Genomic DNA, 24,193 nt, shown 5'->3' with positions numbered 1-24,193 from the left:
AAGTGACAGCCAAAGTAGGTAGAGGTACAGACCTCAGACAGATGCCTGATCAGTGCATACACACACACACACACACACTGAGTACACTTACTTCATATGCTCAATTCAAGTTTTTGTGGAAAGTAGTAATTGACAGAAGTGTTAGCCCTGCTGTTAAAGAAGTTTAGTCCCTCCACTCAGAAAGAGAAAGGCACTAAAGACAGAGCTCTTGAACTACTATTTTGATCAACTCATCAGGAAAAGTGTCAAAATCATGAATGGACTGGTGGATGGCTTATGTAACCACACTGTAAATGATGAAGGTACTTTCATGTTCACATCAGAATCTGTGGGAGAAGGGCATCCAGGTAAGTAGCTGGCTGCAGGTACAAGTCAGAATATTTTCAGTTAAAGTCTGTTTAAGAAAGTCTGGCGAAGAATCCAGTCAATATCAGTATTATCATATGGGGCGGTAGCGATGGTGGACTATTTTTCCACTGGATGCTTGTTCATTTAGACTTAAAAATGCTGGTGGTTATAATGCTGCTACAGGATATGGTGAGCTGCCACTCTAATTCATATCTGTGAACTGGCTGTGTGTTCCTTCCATGTGGCAATTTGCTCTTGCTTCTGCTTGTTTGTTTTGCATCTTTCTTTCAGCAGATTACAGGTGAAATCATACTGTATCTCTGATAGCCCCAAGTTTCACACATGTTGAGTTTCACAACCTTGACGTTTTCTAAAACTCTCCTGCATTCATGTTCTGCCATAAAACTGCCAGTCACAATGACAGGAATATCTCTAAGCAGGCTATTTCAAAACCATAAAAAATGAAAGGTCCCATCAACTATACATGGCAGCCCCCCAATTCTCCTCCCCCATGTTTTGTTTTTTTGTTAAAACATATGGAATTGCTTAAGCAGGCAGTGGACAGTTATTTGCTAAACTTTATGTATTGTCAGCAGATTTTAATTTAATTTAATTTGAAAACAAATGATCATTTGCCATGAACATGCAGTTTGTGCCAACAGAAAGTATTCCTACAAATGAGGCTAGAGGACAGTGACCTTTAATGTGTATTTAAATGTGCATTTAAATGATGTCCTTTAATGTGTATTTTAGAAAACCATTTGGCATCCTCTAACTTTTGCCATGACAATGCCTTCCAGGTCTATGCACTCACTTGGATTATATAAGGGTGAATAATGAAATTGGACAGGGGGTGAGGTGTGGATGACCTATCTGATAAGAAGAAAAGGATCAGTGGCAAAACCAAAACCATCTCTGCTTTCATGCTTCTCCAATTTTTGCTCACCTCCATAATATTAACTGGCTACCTCAGGACAAATCCTCAGCTGATGCAAACAGGTGTATCTCTGTTGAGTTCAGTGGAGCTATGCCAATTTACAGTGTCTGGCGATCTTTCCCAATTGTCAGTGGCTGATGTAATAAGACCAAACAATGACACACAACTGAAAGGTAGATTCCAATATAGTGTTTGCTCAACAACTATAGAGTACAGGCGATTAATAGCACCAAGAGTCTTATGTCATTCTAAAGAAGGCTTTTTAATTTAAAGCAACACTCTCAAGGATGATGGGTCCAAAATGTCTCTTAATTATTTTTTAATTCCCTCAGTCAGTGACGGTGAGCCTCCAAGCATTTGGAGATTTGGTTCAGATAAATACCCGAAAGTGCTTCACTTAACTTCTTTCCCTTTCACCTTTTATTCTGTCTCCTATTCTTTGCCCTGATCCATCTTTCAGCTTAACTGACTTAAATTCCTTTTCTTGTCTCCAAAAGTCCCTCTCTCAGCTCTCAAGGTCTTCACTGATGTCCTCCTCCCTCTTTGCAGTTCCCAGCATCACCTTAATCCCCCAGTTCCCTTTCTGATCACCAACAGGTGGACTAACTGCACCACTGATGATTTTTCATTGAGTATTCAGGCTTGTCTCTCTCCCCAGCTCTCTGGCTATGTTATTTAAAGTCCCACATTTCATGGCTTCCTGGGTAACTGGAATTTCCTCAGGCCTTAGGAAAACTTAGGAATTTATAAGATTTGCAGACAGCATCTCCCCCAGCAGTGATTGCCAGATCTCCGAAGGTCTCAAATTGCATTTCTGGGAAGAAAGGAGGCTTGTTGTAGATTTAAAAAAGAGAGAGAAGGAAGGTGAAACATGCCAGGGCTTTCTGAATTCCGCCATATAAAAATATTTGGGTTTATTTGGTTTGAGTCAATGTTTTTGCTAACGTATAGGCCAGTGTTTGTTCTTTCCAAACCAACAGACCAGGGCCGGCTCCAGGCACCAGCATTCCAAGGAGGTGCTTGGGGTGGCAATCTGCAAGGGCCAGCACTCCATGTGTTTTTATGGCCCCAAGCAGGGCCGGTGCAACCCATTAGGCGACCTAGGCGGTTGCCTAGGGTGCTAGCATTTGGGGGGTGGCATTTCAGGTCCTTCGGTGGCGACCGCGGCGGCTGGATCTGCGGCCACCCCAGTCGTTGTCTGCATTTAGGAGGAGGGACCTGGGGCAGGGTGGCGCAGGGAGGGCTTCCTGCAGCAAGTGGGGAATGCAGGGGAACTGCTCCCCGCCCCAGCTCATCTCTGCTCCGCCTCCTCCCTGAGTACACCATTACCGCTCCACTTCTCCCACCAATCAGCTGTTTGGTGAGCACTTCGTAACAGAAGTCAGAGGCAGTCCAGGGAGCGCTTATACATTACAAAGCACTGAAACAGATGAGCATTTGTTACCTGTAAATACATTTAATTTTGTGATCAGAGAAGAAGAGGAATTAGTTACACAATTTTAATTAAAGATGAGCCAAAGCAAATGTCCAGCTCTGAATGCCCACAGCCTCTCAAGACTTTTGAATCCGGATCCAGATTTGAATAAACCAGCCAAAGCTAATTTTTATTTGAAACATTAAATTAAAACTAAATAGTAAAACTGAAAAATCTCCCATTTGAGCCACTGGGGTTGATGCCAATGTTTACTTTGGTTTACACCCGCATGGATTTACGTCCCTGATTCTTCTGTCACTTACACTGATAGAACTCTATTGTTTAAAGTGGAGTTACTCCTGAATTTTGCTTTGAGTTTCCAGTGAGAAGAAGCCCAATAAGTCAAAGTATTGTAGAATATGTAAATATATAAGGTGAAACTTGGCATTCAGCTGCAAAATTGTCTAAAACCACAAATTTCTCTAGGTGGCAGCTCAAAACCATAAATCTTCTTAGGTTTTCTCAAAACTAGGTCCAGGTCTGAGGCAGAGGCTGAAATACTGCCCATATAGGAGCTAACAGTAGTTTTCAGTGGGGTTGGGATTTCATCCTGAGTTTTGAGTTTGTAACTAAGGATAGTCTAGACGCGATATATCAATCCCCAAACGCGCTCCCCGTCGACTCCGGAACTCCACCAGAGCGAGTGGCGGTAGCAGAGTCGGCGGGGGAGCCGCGGACATTGATCCCACGCGGTGAGGATGGGAGGTAAGTCGGAGTAAGATACTTTCACTTCAGCTACGGTATTCCCATAGCTGAAGTTGCGTATCTTACATCGACACCCCTCTCTAGTGTAGACCAGGCCTAAAACCGACACCATTTGACTCTTGCATAGTTTCTGGTTTAATTGTGAACAGTTCTCTGTGATCCCTTTTCAGTGTGTAATTAGCCCCTCCAGTCAGTGGAATGTCTAAAATGCCCATTGTTTCTCTTGGTGCATCTTGGAATATAAAGATTCTGTAGCACAAAGAAACATTTCTGCTGGAAAAGAATACCAGTGTGTTCTCTGCTGTGACTGATGGGAGATATTTCAGTGCTTCATAAAAGTGCTCCCAGTTTTTGATGTAAAATCTAGAATGGATTCTTTGGGGGAAGTTACTATGTCAGTTGTACCAAAGTCCCCATAAGGGAGGACAGAAGATCTTCTTTGGACATTGCACTCAATGACCTGGCTTTTGTTGAAGCTGTGTATGTATAGATCACACCATCTTTCCACACATCTAAATGGGTATACTATTAGAATGTACCACTTACAGAATCATACTATGTACTATCGCCACAATGTTCTCTGTACCCTGGGCTCTTTGCAGAAATTGAAATAATCAGAAAAAGCAAAAGGCTGGCACTGTCTACACGTGCTAATGTCACATGCACAATATTAATAAATCCAGCAGCCTAGCTTTGCTGTTGGTGGATCCTCTAGTTGAAGGGGTGGGATTGTAACCGAGTTATAGACCTCTTTACAGGGTTAATAGATATTTTAAATGATCATGATGGTATTAATATAATGAATATGACAGAGTCCTTGTGTTACAGATAAGGTAACACTTGATGGAAAACATTTAGAACATTCTGTTTAGACACAGAGAGCACTAAAATGTTCACATTTCTCTTCCTCTGCTGGATACTGTTGAGACATTTGTTTGAAAAGGTGTTTCATTTGTGACTGGTGATTATACCTCTCTTATCTGGACATTAAAATAATTTCTACAAAATTGTGCTTGAGAACACTCAAAGAAGTAAACCTCCTATACGAGATCTTTAGCTGGTGTGATCTGGACAGTTTTTCCATATAAACATCCCTCTTAACAAAAGACGGAGGAGAAATACAGGGAATACATTATTTATTTGTTTAGATGTAATGACCTTCTGTAACATGTTCTATGCATCACATGTATTAAAAAGACCAGATTCAGCACAAAGTGTTGAGATCTGATAATAATTAATGAACTGCCGTTACACAAGAGTGCCAAGTAAACATTATATAGTAACTCCCTGTCTCCCAACTCAGCAGCTTAACCTCTTCACAAACATCTCAGAATGAAAGTGAGCTATGCAAAAGTGGTATTTTGTTCATAGAAGGTTAACAAATCAAAGGTCTGGTAGACTAAAGAGGAGAGTGAATTCCAAATTCCAATTCAAGCACCTCCACTAATCACAAGTGCATATGGGAAGTGAGATGTTTTCTCAGGTCACCAGGTCCCAAGCCGTTTAAGATCTGCTCTACTTTGAATTGTACAGGAGAACTGACTGGCCAAGAAACCCTTTGACCAAGAAAGGGAAGCCATGCTGAATCTCTTTGATGATGGTGCATTATTCTTTGGAAGGCATTGTTCTCCCTGAGTGACAGTGCCTACCAGATCCCAAACCTTTGGCACTTAAAACAAAACCCTCCTCTTCACCCAAAGTGGCTGATGTAACTTTAAGCAGAATTGCCTCCAAACAGAACGCCTTTCAGAGTTTTCCATGAAGTATCAGGAAGTCTTTTAAGACTAAAATAATGAAAAATAAAGTTTTCACTAAAAACATCCTAAGGTTTTCAACCATATTAAAACAACACCAGCCAACTAACCAAGACCTTAATATTGCAGAGTAAAATGTCACAGAAAGTCAGAAAATGCAAACTCTTACAGCAGGCTTAAATTATTCACCATGCACATCCTGTATATTTGATAACATTTAACAAAATATACGATAATATTACTGAGCAACACATTTAACAAAGAGAACAGAAATGCAAAGCATTGCATATATTCAGTGTGGCTGAATTCATGTTTATGTAAGTATCCTCAGTTTTACACTTTTGACTTTTTTTCATTTAAACAGTGCAGCCTTAATGTTGCATTGTCATAGTCTTTTAACTTAACAATCCTGTGTATTTTGTAAAGTAGAAACAGTAGAAAAGGAGGAAACATGGGGAGGGGTGGAAACATTCTCTACTGCCACCTTTATGAGTATAGGGCCGATGGAAAGTTTTCCACTGAGAAGGATGGAAAGTTGGGGTTTTGACAAAATGAAAATTTTTGTGGAAAATGCTTTCCCCAATTTTTAATTTTTTTTGTCAGAACACTGATTTTTTGGGGCTGAAAACTGAATTTTTTCAGATTTTGGCAGATTTTAGATGAAAATTTCAAGTTTTTGTTGAAATTCTTCAGTTTTTGGTTGTTGAAAATCAAAAACATCTCATTTTTTTTAATGAAAAGTCAAAATCTTGTCTGGACCCCTCCCATTTTCTGATCAGTTCAAATTGGGAGTCTGGTAAGTACTTCATGGTTGCCTTGGAATGGCACACACTTTGAAGTGTGAAAATGATATATATGCACCTTAAGTAGAATGCAGAAAAGCTGAATATTGTCTCTCAGTGTGCTTCAGACCTTATCCAAAGTCCATTAAAGTACATAAAATGGAAGTCTTTCCATAGATATAGTAGTATGAAATACTTACCCAGTGGATCACAGAATATTGTAACAAGCCATATTAGCTGATCTTGTAAGGGTATCTCATATAATAGATGATAAAGTAAACATGCAGTATTCCAAACTATATGGTCTTAGAAATCTGTGTTTTATAAGCCATCCTGGGCATGTGTATCTCTTATATCATGAACTGTGTACATAAATATGTATTTAATGATAAATATAAAATATGCAATTGGGTTATTCATTATACCCGATCTATTCATATGGAGTAAAGTATGGAAATAATCATAATATTTGAAGCATAGTTCTAGTCAGAAAGGGTAATCTTTACAAACAACATTGAGAGTTTTAATATGAGTTTTCCATATCAGATTTCTTTACAGATCAAATGAGATTTCTAGCTACCTGCATTTGTAAACTCTATCTAGGAATGGAAAACCAAGCTGGGTTCTCTGCAGACTTTTGCATCATAACAAACATTCAGCATTCCACAGTTAGCTGGCAGTTTTGATGATGATGCATGAGACATAATCATGTCCACCTTGCCCTATCCTAGTTATATTGGCTCTGCAGCACTGCTGATGGCAGTAAAATCTAATTTGTTTCAATGAAACAATCACTTGATTACTTGTTCTGTTCATTCCCTCTGAAGCACCTGGCATTACTGTTGGAAGACAGAATTCTGGGCTAGATGGACCATTGGTCTGACCCAGTGTGCCTGTTCTTATGTTCTTAAAGAAGTAGATGAGCTACAAAGATGCATAGGAGAGGAAAGGGAGATATTTTTTGAAGAACCTGTGTTTTTACAACAGGAAGTAAGAAAGTACCATATTTATTTGGCTACTCACTTGGTTATGAACATATTTTAACAAGAGGTAAGGAATTTTTCAATAACTCATTTTTTCATTAAAAAATGTAAGTTTTTGTTGAAACCCAAACTGTTCACAAAACAAGGTCAGTTTGAACAAATCTCCTGACTTCAAAAATATTGAGCAGAGAAAAAGTTTTGAAATTGTCAAAATGTTCCATTTCAACTTTTTTTAAAACAAAAAGTTTCTGTTTCCAGGCTAAATGACTTTTTGGTAGAAACTTTAGTAAAAGTAGAGTAAAAAAAGTAGACAAAAAAGTCACAATTGGAATGTTAAGTTCTGAAAAGATCAAATGAAATGATTCAACTGACCCAAACCATTTATTTTTTTGTTTTTGATTTTTACTTCATGAAGTTTTTTACAATTTGGGCTTTTTGTCCTGATTCACAACAGGAAATTTTTTTGATGTCTCGAAAATAATTCATGGAACAGTAAAATTGTTTCCTGGCCTGCTCTAATTTTAATATTTGCCTATCTGAAATTCATTTTGGGTGAGGAGATGCACTGGCTACCTTTATGGCTCATAGAGTTTTTCTGTGAGTCAGTTAAGCTTGTGAATCCAAAGACTCTTGTGGGCTGATTTTCAGATGTCTCGAGCATCTACAATTCCCGTTACCTTTGCTGATGTGGCTTTCAATTGTGGGGGCTCAGCATTTCTGAAAATTAAGTAATTTGTTTGGACAAATTGATGTCTTTATGACAAATGTATGTCCAAATATCTGGAGAAGAATTCACTTTATATATCTATATATAGATATAGATAGATTAGATTATATTAGATTAGATATATGCACACCCACACAGGGTACCACTGATTTACAGAGATCAACCTTTTCATTAAAATATTAACTAAAGGAGATAAGTTAATAATGGGGCATTTTAAGACAATTCTGTCATCAGCTCTCTTAGACATTTCCTTTCCCTCTGTAGCCAGTGAAGGCTGTTTCTTTACACAATCAGCACATCTGCTATAGGAACTCCACCTACATGATGATTACATTTCTGGATGAGAATTCCCAAACATAGTGCTCTTTGGACAATCTGAGATGTTCTTTTCACTCTGATAGGGTGTGGTTTGTTTTATTTATTTATTTGTTTGTTTGTTTTTGTTTTGCCTAGTAAACCCATGAGACTAGTGAAGGGAATCACTGACAGTGCTTCAAATCACTATCCTGTTGCCCGTATTCTCAAATTAGGGGAAAGGACTGTACGTTGTGTGTGGTCCTGGTGACTCACTATTTATCTGTTAGAAAAGTTTGTGATATTTTTATTAACTTTGTGGAGAATAATGCATTCCCAGAGATGGATAAAGCAGTAATAAGTTAATAATGATGTGACATATCCTGTCATATTTAGGAGCTAATAAAAAGACTTGGACAGCTGGGATCAGAAACTTAAATAGCAGAATCCAGTATATGCAAATCCTGCTAAACAGAATCACTGCTAAAACCAGGACTGTGGAATTTTAAATTAGAGACCAAAACTAATAGGCAGCTGAATTTCCTGCAAAGTAGTGCATGATCACGCTGCAATTGCATCACATAACTGAACTTATTATTAAACCGGTTGTTAGGAAAAATAAAATCCTATTGAGTAAGATGAGGCAAACTACCATTTTCTGGCTGGGGGGAAGTGGCTGTTCCAGATGCTGCCCTCTCTATTGTGGATACATCTTTTATTAATATGCTTTATTTATTTGGAGATCTATGGATGTTTATAATTTCTTTAAAGATTTGTTTTAATGTCTCTTTCTTAGGCTTTAACTGCTGTATTACCTAGAAATGTATTATAATCTCGGTAGGACTGGAGGGAGTCATGTTAATAGCTGAATATTGTCTTGTTGGAAAGACTGTCCCCATCATTTTTCACCCATAGGTCAACAGGCAAAACGAGCAAGTAAAGTAACATTCAGTGCTAATTTAATCACCAAATAAATACCATACTGCATCTGATGCTGAACAGGTTGAGGCACCATCTCTGTGTATCTTCTTTGCCCGGACAATGTGTCATAAGGTTTTAAAAATCTATATAAGCTTAGAAACTACAGTAATGAGGGCCATATAAGTATGATAGCTAGCTGGCTAGACAGATAGGTGACAAGCCAAAAACAGCTCCACAAACTATTTTCTACTTCATTGTGATGTCAACAGTCCATATTTTCTGTAGAGAACACTGTTTTTAGACACATTGCTCTGTTATCTTTCAGATAAGATCTGTGATCAGATCAGCGATGCTGTGCTAGATGCCCATCTTCAACAAGATCCAGATGCCAAGGTTGCTTGTGGTAAGGACACACATTTTCTTCTTTCACTTAGACTAGATGGAAAAGTGCTTGTAATTTCCCCTTTGTAATGTGTAAGTGTAGGAGGTTGATGGTAACATGTGCCCGTTCATTTTTTATTCTAATTATTGTGTTCAAAAATATATATATAGTAACTCCTCACTTAAAGTCATCCTGGTTAACGTTGTTTTGTTGTTACATTGCTGATAAGTTAGAGAACATGCTCATTTAAAGTAGCGCAATGCTCCCTTCTAACATTGTTTGGCAGCTACCTGCTTTGTCCACTGCTTGCAGGAAGAGCAGCCCTTTGCAGCTAGCTGGTGAGGGCTTGGAACCAGGGCGGACCAGCAGCTTCCCAGCAGCTCCCTCCTCCCCTAAGTTCTAGCAGGCTACCAATTGCTGGCGGTTCTGCTGTCCCTCCCTGCGTTGCCATGTGCTGCTCTTGCCCTCTGCCTTGGAGCTGCTCCTAGGAGCCTCCTGCTTGCTGTGCAGGGGCAGGGCGAAGAAGGGGATTAATGTCAGGGTGTCCCCTTCCCCCTTGCTTCTGCCCCTCGCTTACCCCATTTCCATAGAATGGGGAGGGGGGCAGGGAGACATGACAGGGCTCAGGACAGAGGGAGCGTGCTGGCAGCAGGAGCTGTCTGAACTTGCTGATCTACTTGAAAAGGCAATGTACTTAGAGTGGGGGTCAGTGTACTTAAAGGGGAAATGCACATCTCTCTCTCACACATACAAGGTGTGTGTCTCTGTCTCTGTCTGCCATGCTGTCTCCTCTCTCTCCATTTGTGCTGCCTTGTAGAGTGTGAGGATACATTAACAACAATGTGTTAATCCTTGAGGGCTCAGCTGTTTAGCAGCAAGGCATTCCCTGAGAAATATCCCACCCTCTTCCACCCTCTGACTTCACCACCTCAACCAAGCTTCACAATCATCATTGCTGTGTACAGTATTAAATTGTTTGTTTAAAACTTATACTCTGTGTGTATGTATTCTCTGTGTGTGTGTGTGTATGTGTATATGTATAGTCTTTTTTCTGGTAAAATATTTCCCTGGAACCTAACCCACCCCCCATTTACATTAATTCTTACAGGGAAATTGGATTCACTTAACATCATTTCGCTTAAAATAGCATCTTCCAAGAACATAACTACAATGTTAAGTGAGGAGTTACTGTACAGCAAAACAAAAAAGATCTGAACAAACAATTATACAGTGTCCCTACACTGTTTCTCAAAGAAATTTTGGAAGTACATTATGTTCGAGAACTGTAGCAAGAGCCTAAAATAACCAAACCAATGGTAGAGATAACTTTGTAAACGTAATTAGTATTCCAGAGGAAAAGAGATTTAATTCCACTACAGTCTATCGTCCAAAGAACCCGTGACCATTTGTAGCAAAGAACACTTATTTAGCTTTATAGATTCTTTAAATTTTTCATTGCCAACTCTAGGTGTTTTCCTGAGAGCTCATCATAAAGAAAAATGTTTTAATCCTGTTTTGGTTATGTCTGCCATTTGTTATTATTAACATGTTGAAACTGCTGAAATTTGACCCTCATTGAGCAAGTCAGCAAAATGTCTCCAAATTCTCAGATTTGTAAATGGCCAATGCCATCATTTTCATGATGGAAATGACCTATTTCCCCCTCAACCTTTACACTTGAGGTTGATATTTGGCCTGTGTTCCACGTAAGTCCCACTTAAGATCTCAAAACAGAGTTTAATTGGGGCTCGTGCAAACTTGGCCTTGTGCATTCATGAAAAAACAGCCACCAGTTTTTGTCTCTCTGGCCCAGTTCCTCAACCATGGTGCTTAACTCCCATTGGAATGAATAGGAGACAGGGTCTTTGAGGATCTGGATCTTTGAGGATCTGGAGGCAAGGTTGCAAACCAGTGGGCCATTAGTGTGGATTGTTGGGCCCAAACTTACTCCATAAGCAGGGTAGAAGGATGTTTTTCTGGTTAAGGCACTGGAATGATGTTCTGGAATCTCAATTCAGTTCCTACATTGCCCCAAACTTCCTGTATGACCTTGAGCAAGTCACCAAAATCGCTTTGTGCCTCAGCTTCCCCAGCATACTAGTCCTTCCCTCTCTCAAGCGGTGTAATGAGGATAAATGGATTCATATGTGTGAGGAACTAATACCATGGAGATGGGAGTTATAACTACCTATATTATTTGTATTCAGTAGGGGCTGTTCAGAATTCACCATTGCCAGAAGCGGAGTTATTTGCAATAGCATGTTGAGTTATCCAGCCCTCCCTTATCCCTTTTCCTTCTTTCTGTCTTTCTGCTCTCTGTAGAGACAGTGTGTAAAACAGGTATGGTGCTGCTCTGTGGGGAGATCACATCCCTCGCTGTTGTTGACTATCAGCGAGTAGTTCGAGACACAATTAAGCAAATCGGCTATGATGATTCAGCTAAAGGTTAGTGCAAAAAAATTCCAGGAATCCTGTTTCTTGCCAACATGGTGTGCTGGTCAGTGAGTAGCTGCAGAACAGGTCTGTCTCCACTTGCATACTTGTGCTTCTGCAAGCCTGATCAACTCATATGTCTTGGCTAGGAGCTGCTCAAACATTGTCATGAGAGAAACATTCTGACTCCATCACATACTGAGGAGAAACTATTCACTGTATAGTATCAGAGGGGTAGCCGTGTTAGTCTGGATCTGTAAAAGCAGCAAAGAATCCTGTGGTACCTTATAGACTAACAGACGTTTTGGAGCATGAGCTTTCGTGGGTGAATACCCACTTCGTCAGATGCATGTAGTGGAAATTTCCAAGGGCAGGTATATATATGCAGGCAAGCTAGAGATAATGAGGTAGTTCAATCAGGGAGGATGAGGCCCTGTTCTAGCAGTTGAGGTGTGAAAACCAAGGGAGGAGAAACTGGTTTTGTAATTGGCAAGCCATTCACAGTTTCTCCTCCCTTGGTTTTCACACCTCAACTGCTAGAACAGGGCCTCATCCTCCCTGATTGAACTACCTCATTATCTCTAGCTTGCCTGCATATATATACCTGCCCTTGGAAATTTCCACTACATGCATCTGACGAAGTGGGTATTCACCCACGAAAGCTCATGCTCCAAAACGTCTGTTAGTCTATAAGGTGCCATAGGATTCTTTGCTATATTCAGTGTATGGTTAAAGCACACAGCAGGAAAAGGCAGCTACAATATTTTTTGAACTGGAGTATGTTGGCTGTGTAGTGGGACAGTCATCCTGCTTTGGCCCTGAAAGGGTTAAAAGCCATCCTTTGGAGTGGGCTGGGGCTGAGAGCCAATAAGAATAGGCTGAGTGGGAAGGCAGCCACAGCTGGGGCTACACAGCTGGCCCTATAAAAGGGCTGTGAGCCAGGAACTAAGTCTCTCTCTCTCCAGCCTTGGAGGGAGGAGGACCTGGCTGCCTGGGAGCTCAGGGAACAGAGCAGGGCTGGGGAAAGGCAAGAGGAGCTCCAGCCTGGTAAATCCTCAGGCTGCAGGCTTTGCTAAAAGGCCAAAACAGGTAGTGGGGTTGCAGAGGCTGCAGCCTGGGCTTAGGCAGAGGCAGCTGGTCCGATCCCCTTGCCAATGGTGAGTGGCCTTTACCCCAGTGCAGTTTGCCCCAGTGAGCGGGGACTAGATGATGACTGGCAGTAGCCACTGAGGCAAGGTGCATGAGAGGGCTGGGTGTTCCCCTGGGAGGGGAGACCCAGAGCATGATGGAGTACTGCTGGGGCAGAACCTTGAGGTAAAGGGCACCGGGTTCTGGGAGGGACATGGGGGCCTGAGGCTGGTGCACCACTGGCCAACAGAGGGTGCTCTGAGCTGGACAAGAGCTAATTCCTGAGACAACCAGCAGGAGGTGCTGCGGTGTGAGTCTCACCTTGCTACAGGCTGATAATTTGTGCTATAGAGTTTACTTCTCAGTTTAAATCCTTGCAATTTGCATGTTGCTCAAATGACCAACCAGGGTAATGTAAATTGTTCAGATGGAGTGGAAATAGAAGACTTTGTGAATTTGCATGATTTATTACTTAATGATTATCATGTATTACCGTAGAACCTAGGGACTGCAATCATAGTCCAGCCCGCCCTTGTGCTTGGCGTAGTAAAAAAAGACAGTCACTACCTTGAGATACTCCACTATCAAAGTAAATTTCATAGCACTGGGAAGTGTATTAATGATACAAAAAACAGTGTTTTATATCTGAGATACATTTCAACATCCAGTTTGCAATCTGTATAAACATATCATTTTTTACATATTGCAAATGTTTTACAGTTGCCAAGAAGATTAAGTATGTTTTACAAAAGAGTGGTTTTTGTTTTGTTTTTTTTAAAGCAGTATTTCCTGGTTGATATGATCTTGTTTGTACAAGACTTCTGAAGAGATAATGGTGGGAGAATGTTGTAAAAGCACATCTGCTAGTTGGCACCAAAGGCAGAATATTATGTAACATAATACTACTAGATCCAGTAGTGTATCTCCTTTTACCCCCTTACCACCAAAGCAGTGTGGGCCCTGTAGTCAGGGCCGGCTTTAGGAAGTGCGGGGCCCAATTTGAACACTTTCAGCGGGGCCCTGGCAGGGATGACTTAAAAAGAAAAGAGTGTGTGTGTGTGTGTGTGTGTGTGTGTGTTTTAAAAAAAAAAAAAAAAGCCTTCCATATATTATTTACTTTCCATAACTATATAAATAATAAAACTGTATATTATGTACATTGCATCATATATGCTGTTGATTGGTTATTAATGACTGCCGTTTCACATGTGTAGGTCCACGCCACTCTCTGGGGGGGTGCACATGTGTGGGTCCCTGCTGCTTCCTGCCTCCCTCATTGAAGGAAGTGTGCAGGTTACTGGCCTGGGAACTGCAGGGCAGCTGTGGACATGGGGCTGGTTCGAGGCAGGGCAGGGGCTGACTGGAGGTAGGGTCTGGCTGCAGGCAGGGCAAGGGGTGTGGGGCTGGCTGGCTTCAGTCAGGGCCACGGGGGTGCAGCACGGGGTTGGTAGGGCTGGAGACAGGAGTATGGGACTGGCTGGCTTCAGGCAGCGGGGTGCAGCAGGGGTTGGGTGGAGACAGGGCAGGGCGGGCAGTGCATTGCCTAGTGTGGGCAGTGGTGTGTGGCAGGGGTTGGCTGGAGACAGGGCAGGGGGTTTGGTAGGGGCTGGCTGTGGGCAGGGGGTGCAGAGCTGGCTGCACGCAGCGGGGGGTGGGGCTGGTGTGGGTAGGACAGGGGGTGCAGCAGAGGCAGCTGGAGCCCCGGCCCTTTAAATAGCCCCCAAGCTCCCCACTATCCCAGAGCTATGGGGGCTATTTAAAAGGTCCGGGGCAGAGTAGAAGCAGGGGAGCCCCGGGCCCTTTAAATAGCCGTGGGAGTCCTGGGGAATGCATGGGGGTGGCAGGGCTCCAGCGGCTATTTAAAGGACTGGGGTAGCAGAGGCAGCTGGAGCCGTGGCCCTTTAAATAGCCCCCAGAGCCCTGGGGTAGCAGGGGGCTCTGGGGGCTATTTAAAGGGCCCGGAGCTCCAGCCGGACCTGTGGGGCTTGTTGCGCTCCAGCTGAGAGAGTGGGGCCGTGGGGCTTGTCGCACTCCGGCCGGCGCTTTGGTCAGGGGAGCTGGGCCATGGATGACCCCGGAGCAGACCGCAGCCAGGGTAAGTTAAAAAAAAAAAAAAATTTAAAAGGTGCCTAAAGCGCGGGGCCCTCTTAGGCGCAGGGCCCGATTCCCAGGAATCAGGCGAATTGGCCTAAAGCCGGCCCTGCCTGTAGTGAATCCACTCAAAACCCCTGCCCTACAGAAACTGTAGGAGAAAAGCTCAAAGGGGCAGACTTGCATACAACTTTTTTTCCCTTAGGGAATTCTTTCCCATCACAGCCTACTTAAAGGAAAGAGTGTGAAGTGTTCTTTAAATATACGCATCCAGACAAGTGTCCTCTTGATGTAAAGGTGTTTGATCCTAGATTTGGTAAGCAGTTGTCAGTAGCTGGAATTTTGGGAGAGGTGAGCATAGGGAAAAACTGATTATCTTCTACACAACTGGGGAAGAAAAGGAGAAATTCTGCCATAATATTCTGCAAGGACCATAGCAGCTATGGTCATACATTTTCTCTTTTGTCATTTTCCTATTTTTCATGTTTGGGACTTTCCTGAGCATTGCTCTAGACTAAATGCCTATGGCCGAGCAGCTAAGAGAGATGAGACCTTGCTGTGAGGCTGAACAGAGAAGAACACATTAGAATTGTTGCATTGACAAAAATGTCAAAGCAAATAGCAGGCAGATTCTGAGTTTTGAAGGCGCTGTTGTGCAGGATTGGAATTTCTGGCATACGGTTCCATGTAGCTGTGCTTTGCTGTGAAAGGAAGTTAATTTATTCCTGTGTCGTCTTCTAAACAGGCTTTGACTACAAGACTTGCAATGTTCTGGTGGCACTGGAACAACAGTCACCTGATATTGCCCAAGGTGTTCATCTGTACAGGAATGAAGAGGATGTTGGTGCTGGTGACCAGGTAATTAAAAGTCATCCCTGTTTACAAAAACAATAGTAAAATAAAAACACACTCTACAATCATCCTATCAGCTCATTAGGGCAGTCCACTAGTACGCCCCCAGCTCCATTTACTCCCAGTGCTAGGAGAGAGAGGATCACTGTCTCGCCTTAAAATGAAAACATTTCTTCAGAAAAGGTAAGGGTTAGAAAGTGAGGGTTTACCCATCCCATTGTCATATTTTCTAAATCAAAACAGTTCATGAGAATTTGCCCAATCTCATCCTGTGCTAACACAGAATAAAATACATATTTGTGTGAACACATTGATGGAGCTCCCATGGGACACACAGGGCAAAATTAATCACTGGTGTAACTTCTTCGACTTCAGTGGAGTTACACTAAGGACAGTTTTTGCCCACGCAGTAGACCATGCAGCAGATACTCTGCTAATCTAAATTGTCATGGCTTCGTTGAAGTCAAGGACTGTTGAAGCTAAGGATCTGGGCTCTAACGCTTAGCAAAGTTAGCTTTTTCAAGTATGCTTCTAGTTCTGTCTTAGCAGGGTTAGATTAATCAAATATTTCCTTTGGCAGCAGGACTTGTCTAGTAAGATTAAGTAAATAATAAACAAAATCATATAAGATCGTGCCATGTTTACATAACTTTGGAGCATTGAAGTTGTAAAGAGGTGTTCTTTGTCAGCGTTTCAAGTATAAGCAGGATGGCAGTGTTTGTAAAATGAAGGCAATTCTGCCTGAACATTTGTAACTCTCACTTATTTCCCAGAAGCACGGATCAGTTTTAGTATAATTGGCGTTCCACATATTTAAGACTGTCCAAGTCATATTTCTGTGTGCTGAATAGCAAATGGAGATGATTACAGTTTCTCCCCAAGAGCATAAAAATTCTGCAGCTTCAACTGACGCCAATATGAATGCGTGTTTAACAGTTATAGTGATTCTCATTAGCAGTAGTATCTAGTTTTTGGTAATGTTGTTGAGAGTTGTAATAGAACCATCATAGAGCCTTGGAATCAAAATAATATTACCCCCAAATCCTCCTGAGGAGTAATTTAACATGCATTTCTATCAGCAGATGGCACAAATAGAAATGCATCTGTCTTAGGTACTTACATGGCTCTCATTACTGCAGGAGCAGAACACCTTACAAATTTGTAAGGTATTTATCCTTGCAGCACCCTTGTGAGGTACGACAGTGCTATTGTCCCTATATAACAGGTGTGGATCTGAGGCACTGAGACAAAATGACTAGTACCAGGTCACAGCAGGGAACTGAACTCAGGTCTTCCAAGTCCTGAGCACTTGGCCATGCTTCGTCTCTGCAGTATTTAAATAAATCCTTTTATGAGCTGCCATTCCAGTAACACCAAGGAAATATCCTTGCTAACTCCCAGCATTGGCCTGTTCATGCACACTGTGACAACATTCATTAATGAAAGTCTCAGATAGGGTTGAAACCTCTGAGATACAAAACACTGGGACATCTGGAATGGTCCTGAGCCCATGAATCAGGCAGCTTGCAGTGTATACTGAGCACAGTTATGGATTTCTGAGGACAGCTACTGCAAAAAAAGGGGTGATCCTGGGAAAACACGGACAAGCATCAGCCCAAGCCCTATTTCTAACCCTGTCCAGGCCACCTTACTCATTGTGAAGTTCTGCCTAAGAGAAGCAAGGCTTGGGTCCAAAATATGCCTGGACACTTTTGTATTTAGATAAATCACTCTTATTATCTGAGTATAGTTCTTGCCAATAGGGTGGGTTGAAAATTTTCCATCCAAGCTGTTGTTTAATAAAACACAAATTGCCACAGAAAAGTTTCAGGTTCTGTCAGACTTTTCAGCCAAACAGTGAAAATGTTTTAATGAAAACTGGAAACTATTGGGGCAGGGACTGTCTCTGATTATGTGTTTAGGGAGTGCCTAGCACAGTGGAGGCCCAATCTCAATTGAAGCCTCTAAGGCTATGTCTACACTGCCAAGGTTGTGGTTTTTTTTTGCTAAAAGTTATACCACTTTTATTAAAACACTTTAATTAAACCACTATTGCCTGTCCACACTGCTCCTTGTGTTGCTGAAGTGCATCCACACTAGCAGCTCTTGCAATGACAGAAAGCAGTGCACTGTGGGTAGGAATCCCACTGTGCAACTGGCTGCACGATGGTTTGGGAAGGGTTTGCAATGCCTCATGGGGCAGGTACAGCATCACATGATGCAGATTTCTCAATCCCATCATTCCATGGGCATCCTACTAGATTGCCAGCCACTTTCCAGCTGAAGTGTAGGAGAGAGAGTGAGAGACAGGGCACATGCGTATGGGGTGAGAGGAAGAGACAGTGTGTGTTTGGGGGGTGGGGGGGGGCAGAATGAGTGTGTCAGCATGCTGTCTCCTAAATTCAGCCAGCTGAAAGCAATCTGTCCTGGGAGAGGGGCAAACTCTGACATCAGCCCCCACCTCCCTCCCTGGCTTTGCACCGCACAAAGTCTCTCTCTCTTACATCCACCTCTGTCAGCCTCTGTGTTCTTAGTGTGGGAGACAGCAGGAGCATTCCAGCCACATTAAAAATTTGCTCTGTTTCCCAGAGCAGCACAACATGCAGGCTATCAGAACGGAGCTTTGAAAGAGGAGCGGCACATGCATGCATAAGCAGAGCAGTCACTGGAGGCATTGTGGGGCATCTCTGGAGGCCAATTACATCGATAAAAGCAAGCCAGGTGTTTACACTGGCACTTTGGCGATAAAACATTAGTGCAAAAAGCCTTATCACTCTCATCAAAGTGGTTTTATTACAGCACTGCAACTGAGGAGTTTTGTCACAAAGTGGCTTTACAGTGTGTACACCTCTGCTGTTTCATCACCAAAAGTTGCCTTTTGGCAAAAAAACTTGGCAGTGTAGACCAGTGGTCTCCAAACTTTTTTGATCACACACCCCTATCCAGGACCGGCGCTAGGGGTTGTAGCGCCCCAGGCGCATGGCAATTTCGCCGTCCCGCCGCTCCGGTGGAGCTGCCACAGTCGTGGCTGCGGACGGTCGGCTGCTCCGCAGCTCTGGTGAAGCTGCCGCAGTCGTGCCTGCGGGAGGTCCACGAGAGCTGCGTGAGCAGCCAACCATCCGCAGGCACGACTGCGGTAGCTCTACCAGAGCTGTGGACCAGCAGACCCTCCGCAGGCATGACTGCAGTAGGTCCACCAGAGCCACCTGCCGCCCTCTCCAGCAAAACGCCGCCCACCAATAATCCTGGCGCTCTAGGCGATTGCCTAGGCCACCTAAATGAAAGCACCAGCCCTGCCCCTATCAGTAAAATAATTTTGAGCACATGCCCCCTGCCACGCTGGTTCTACCATTTTTTTCCAAATTAAAAAAAAAAAAGCCACTCGGACTGCTGCCCAAACTGACAAAGCAGGGGGAAAAAAAGTGCTCTTCCTGCTGCGCACCCCCAAGGATCCTCTTGCGCACCCCCTGGGGTGCATGTACCCCACTTTGGAGATGACTAATGTAGACCATCTAATGCTAATGTAACACCAATAATAACAATAAAAAGTAATTGTAGGACCCTGTTTGCCTCAGGTGAGATTTCATGGTCTCTAGGCACTTATGTAATGTTCATTATAATAATTTAACATGATTGAAAGCCCTGCTTGCCCCAGTGATTTAAAATCTATCCCTCCTCTCCCATTACAGGGGTTGATGTTTGGCTATGCAACAGATGAGACAGAAGAATGTATGCCTCTCACTATAATCCTTGCTCACAAATTGAACAGCAAGTTAGCAGAGCTGAGGCACAGTGGTGATCTCCCTTGGCTTAGACCTGACTCTAAGACACAGGTAAATATTGCCTTCACTCAGCGTGTCCCTCTGCTCAATACAGGAGCCATGGAAAGAATCCTTTCAAGTCCGTATCACTTGCAGGCTATTAATAACGATCTGTCTGGTTCAGTAAAGCCACTGTTTTACCCAGAAAATCCTGGATTTCTTTTTCCACTATTTAATTACTGCTATGTGTTCAGTTCAGAATGTCGTTTTAAGTGGATAATCCAGGATTTCCACATTATAACACACAGGCTGACTTCAGCTTCCTACTGATTGCATATAAAGCAGTTCCTCTGCTCAGCATACAATCTCCTTAGTATCGCAAAAACTGTTAGCATGCACCTGGATGTCTGACACATGACACTGCATAGCACTGAAGAAATATTTAACCCTTGAGTACCAGGAGCTGGGTGTCAGGAAATCTAAAGGGCAATGAAGGCTGTGGTTTTCACTGAAGAATTTGAGTCTAATTGATCTAGCTCCTTTGAAAATCCCAGTCTTAGTATGTATTGCTAAGGGTGTCACTGGAGAGTGCGTGGTGCACAGAGGTAAAATATTTATTTTGCTTTGTACATGAGCCTTCTGAATTTGGATTATCTTTGCTCACCAATGGATTTAGCAAACATGAAAACCATACACTTCATTCCTCATACTCATTAAACAGTTGTCTCCTCATACTTTGTTGCCACAGGCATCTTCCTGTGCATCTGCTGTTGTACTGCCTGGTGTGGTGTATCTATACAATATGGTAAAGTATCATACAGATGTTTCTTTGACCCCCTCGTTCACATTCAGGTCACTGTTCAGTATACCCAGAAAAATGGAGCCGTCATCCCCGTCCGTGTTCACACCATTGTGATATCTGTGCAGCATGATGAAACCATCTCACTGGAGTACATGCGCAAAACCCTGAGAGACTGTGTGATTAAACCTGTTGTTCCTGCCAAATACTTGGATGAGAAAACAATTTATCACCTTCAGCCCAGTGGGCGTTTTGTCATTGGAGGGCCACAGGTGTGTTGTGTTATTCTTTTGATCCTTCTGCCAATTTGCTTTTTCCCATCATATTCTACAGATTAACTTGTATCCTCAGCCTGTATTTTTAACAGAAGGGCACAGACTAAACATATGTTAAGACACCAGTCCTGCACCATTGGAGCCAATGGGAGTTTCACCACTAGTTTACATGGAAGCCAGACCAAGGCCTTAATGCACTGGATACCAAAGAAACCTCTGAAGGCATGGTTATGTCATATACATATAAGCAAGTTGGGCCAAGTCCTGCTTTGCATATCCAGTGTCCAGGTGGAGTTTAGCATTGAGTTTAGCATCTCACAAGATCAGGCCCTCAGTCCTTTCTCAGGTAAAACACTCAGTGAAGTAAATGGGACAGCCAAACATTTAGCAGCTGTTGCTTTTCAGAGGTGCTTGGCACACACAACTGTAGTTGAAATAAATGAGAGCTGCAGGTGCTTAGCACCTCTGAAAATCAGATCGTAGCCAGGTTTGTCCAAGAGGAGAACGGGAGGGAGAGCTTTGCCTCGTTAAGGCTTAGGAGCCAGGATTTTGAGCTTGATGTGGCATTCATCGAAGTCAATGGCAAAATTCCCATCTACTTCACTGCTGCAGGACTAGGCCTTTAGTCCAGATTTTGTGGAAAAACATCCTCCTAGGCCAGGGATCAGCAACCTTTCAGAAGTGGTGTGCCAAGTCTTCATTTATTCACTCTAATTTAAGGTCTCACGTGCCAGTAATACATTTTAATGTTTTTAGCAGGTCTCTTTCTACAAGTCTCTAATATATAACTAAACTATTGTTGTATATAAAGTAAATAAGGTTTTAAAATGTTTAAGAAGCTTCATTTAAAATTAAATTAAAGTGCAGAGCCCACCCCCTCCCACCCCCACCCCCCCCCCGACTGGTGGCCAGGACCCAGGCAGTGTGAGTGCCACTGAAAATCAGCTTGCGTGCTGCCTTCAGCACCTGTGCCATAGGTTGCCTACCCCTGTCCTAGGCCATTGTTTGTTCTGCTTCTCCCTACAATGCTTCCTTGCATAACTAGGCCAGCACCATATCCTTTTACCAGAGACACTCCTGACTGTAGGGGCAATTTTCTGTCTATCCTAAACAGACCTACTTCTCTTTCATTGTTGAAATTCATTAGGTTTTAATAAAGTTCTCAGGTATTTCTAGGGGTCTGTTACTCCAATGTACTGGTGCTTAGATATTATGGTATAAGGCATGTTGCTAAAGTTAGTTCATCATTGTACTATAATCTATACTAGAAATGTGGACTAGAAGTGATCAGTTAATAGTATGACTAATAAAACAAGCTGTGCAGTATTAACAGTCTAACAGGCACCATCAGTATTGATGGGAGCGAGGCTGAGCCCTGAGTTGGGGGCGGGGCTTACCTGATTAGGGGTCCTATATAAGGAGCCAGGCACTCAGGCAGCGGCAAACAGAGCGGCTAACAGGGGAGTTTCAGTGGGAGTTCCCAGGGGGAGGTTGCAGGGGAGACCAAGGCAGAGGAACCAGGAAGGCAGACTAGGGAAGAGGCAGGGGTCTGCCAGCAGCCCTGCGCTTGTCGGTGGCCTGCGGTGCGGTGTGAGTTGTGGATTGCCAGGCACAGAGTTGCAGCGCTACGATGGAGGCGGAGGCAGCAGGTGCAGACACACTGAGGATGACTGGATGCGGTAGCTGCGGCATGTACATGGTCCTAGAGGGAGCACCTGAAAGGAGTTTCATCTGCATGAAGTGCCGCCTGATAGAGCTGCTGGAGGAAAAGGTAAGGGGACTGGAGATGCAAGTGGAAACTCTGGCTGAGTTTAGAAGGGGATTTGAGCAGATGATGGAACACAGACATGATGAGGTACAGGGACGAGCGGATAAAAGCAGGACCTAAGTACTCTGAGGAGGGACTGCTGGGTGAGGACAGTGGACGGTGGAAGCATGTCACTAGGAGAACCAGGCAGAGGAAAAGACGGGCCAGCGATGGACAAATAGAACTCAGGAACAGGTTTGCTGAGTTGGGAAATGAAGATGGAACACAGCAGGCTGCTCAAGGAGAAAGGGCGAGGAAGAAGAGGCAAGCAGCTAGTCCTGCAGAAGGAGGGGAGCAGTCAGTGGAGGCGACATCAAGTACGAGCCCTAGGAGGATTGTAAGGATACAAATCGAGAGGAATCGCGGCCAGCTGCTGTGGGGGATAGACCGGAGAATCGCACTGTCACCAGGAAAAGGCAAGTCTACGTGATTGGAGAATCTTTACTGAGAAGAGTAGACAGGCCTGTAACTAGACCTGATCGGGAGAACAGAAGAGTATGCTGTCTGCCAGGGGCTAAGATACAGGATGTGGACTTGAGGCGGAATACGATCTTAGCGGGAGCGGGAAAGAATCCGTTGATTATCCTTCATGTGGGAACGAATGACACGGCTAGTTACTTGCTGGACTGTATCAAGGAGGACTATGCCAGACTGGGGAAGAGGCTTAAAGACATCGAGGCTCAGGTGATCTTCAGTGGGATTCTGCCGGTTCCTAGAGCGGGGAGACGAAGGAGTGACAAGATTATGGCGATCAACAGATGGCTCAGGGAGTGGTGTTATAAGGAGGGCTTTGGGATGTACAGTCACTGGGAAACATTTACGGATAGACAACTGTTCGCTCAGGATGGACTTCATCTCAGCAAGGAGGGAAATAGAATTCTAGGATGGAGGCTCGCCGACCTCATCAAGAGGGCTTTAAACTAGGAAGTTGGGGGAGATGGTTGGGAGATGTTCGGGAGATCTCCACGCCAGAATATGACCTGGAGAGGGAAGTAAACAAAGTGAGCGGGGATACCCTTGCGGCCCCAAGATTTGATCCAAGGAGGAATAGTGGAGTAGAAACCAGAGTAACAGGTGATGCTGGTGGTAGAAAGTTTGTGCACGACGGGGGAAAGAATGTCACTGACACCAAACGCCGAAAATTAAAAGGTCTGTACACTAATGCGAGGAGCCTAGGTAACAAGATGGAGGAACTGGAGTTACTAGTGCAGGAAGTGAAGCCGGATATTATAGGGATTACCGAAACCTGGTGGAATAGTACTCATGACTGGAGCACTGGTATTGAAGGCTATGTGCTGTTTAGAAAACACAGGAAGAAAGGCAAAGGTGGTGGAGTAGCCTTGTACATCAATGATGAAATTAAATGTAGCGAAATAAGAAGCGATGGAATGGATAAGACAGAGTCTGTCTGGGCAAAAATCACACTGGGTAAAAAAACAACTAGAGCTTCCCCTGAGATAGTGCTTGGGGTGTGCTACAGACCGCCGGGATCGGATTGGGATATGGATAGAGACCTCTTTAATGTCTTTAATGAAGTAAACACAAAGGGGAAATGTGTGATTATGGGGGACTTCAACTTCCCGGATATAGACTGGAGAACGAGTACTTGCAAGAATAATAGGGGTCAGATTTTTCTGGATGTGATAGCGGATGGATTTCTTCATCAAGTAGTTGAAGCACCTACAAGAGGGGATGCCATTTTAGATTTGGTGTTGGTGAGCAGTGAGGACCTCATAGAAG

At 43.3% G+C, this 24,193-nt stretch overlaps 1 protein-coding gene across 1 annotated transcript in view; it reads left to right on the top strand.

Moving 5' to 3' along the window:
* Positions 1 to 14: 14 nt before the first annotated feature.
* MAT1A (methionine adenosyltransferase 1A) overlaps positions 15 to 24,193 on the top strand; it is a 31,918-nt gene continuing 7,739 nt past the window's right edge. The window contains exons 1-6 of the mRNA XM_050960667.1: positions 15 to 347; positions 9,251 to 9,328; positions 11,630 to 11,752; positions 15,705 to 15,817; positions 19,501 to 19,644; positions 20,425 to 20,643. Coding sequence (XP_050816624.1) covers positions 254 to 347; positions 9,251 to 9,328; positions 11,630 to 11,752; positions 15,705 to 15,817; positions 19,501 to 19,644; positions 20,425 to 20,643 — 771 coding nt within the window. The 5' untranslated portion in view covers positions 15 to 253. The remainder of the gene's footprint in view (positions 348 to 9,250; positions 9,329 to 11,629; positions 11,753 to 15,704; positions 15,818 to 19,500; positions 19,645 to 20,424; positions 20,644 to 24,193) is intronic.

Source organism: Gopherus flavomarginatus, chromosome 6 (genome assembly GCF_025201925.1).
Source record: "Gopherus flavomarginatus isolate rGopFla2 chromosome 6, rGopFla2.mat.asm, whole genome shotgun sequence".
Classification (NCBI taxonomy): domain Eukaryota; kingdom Metazoa; phylum Chordata; order Testudines; family Testudinidae; genus Gopherus; species Gopherus flavomarginatus.
This window is presented reverse-complemented; position numbering and strand designations above follow the sequence as displayed.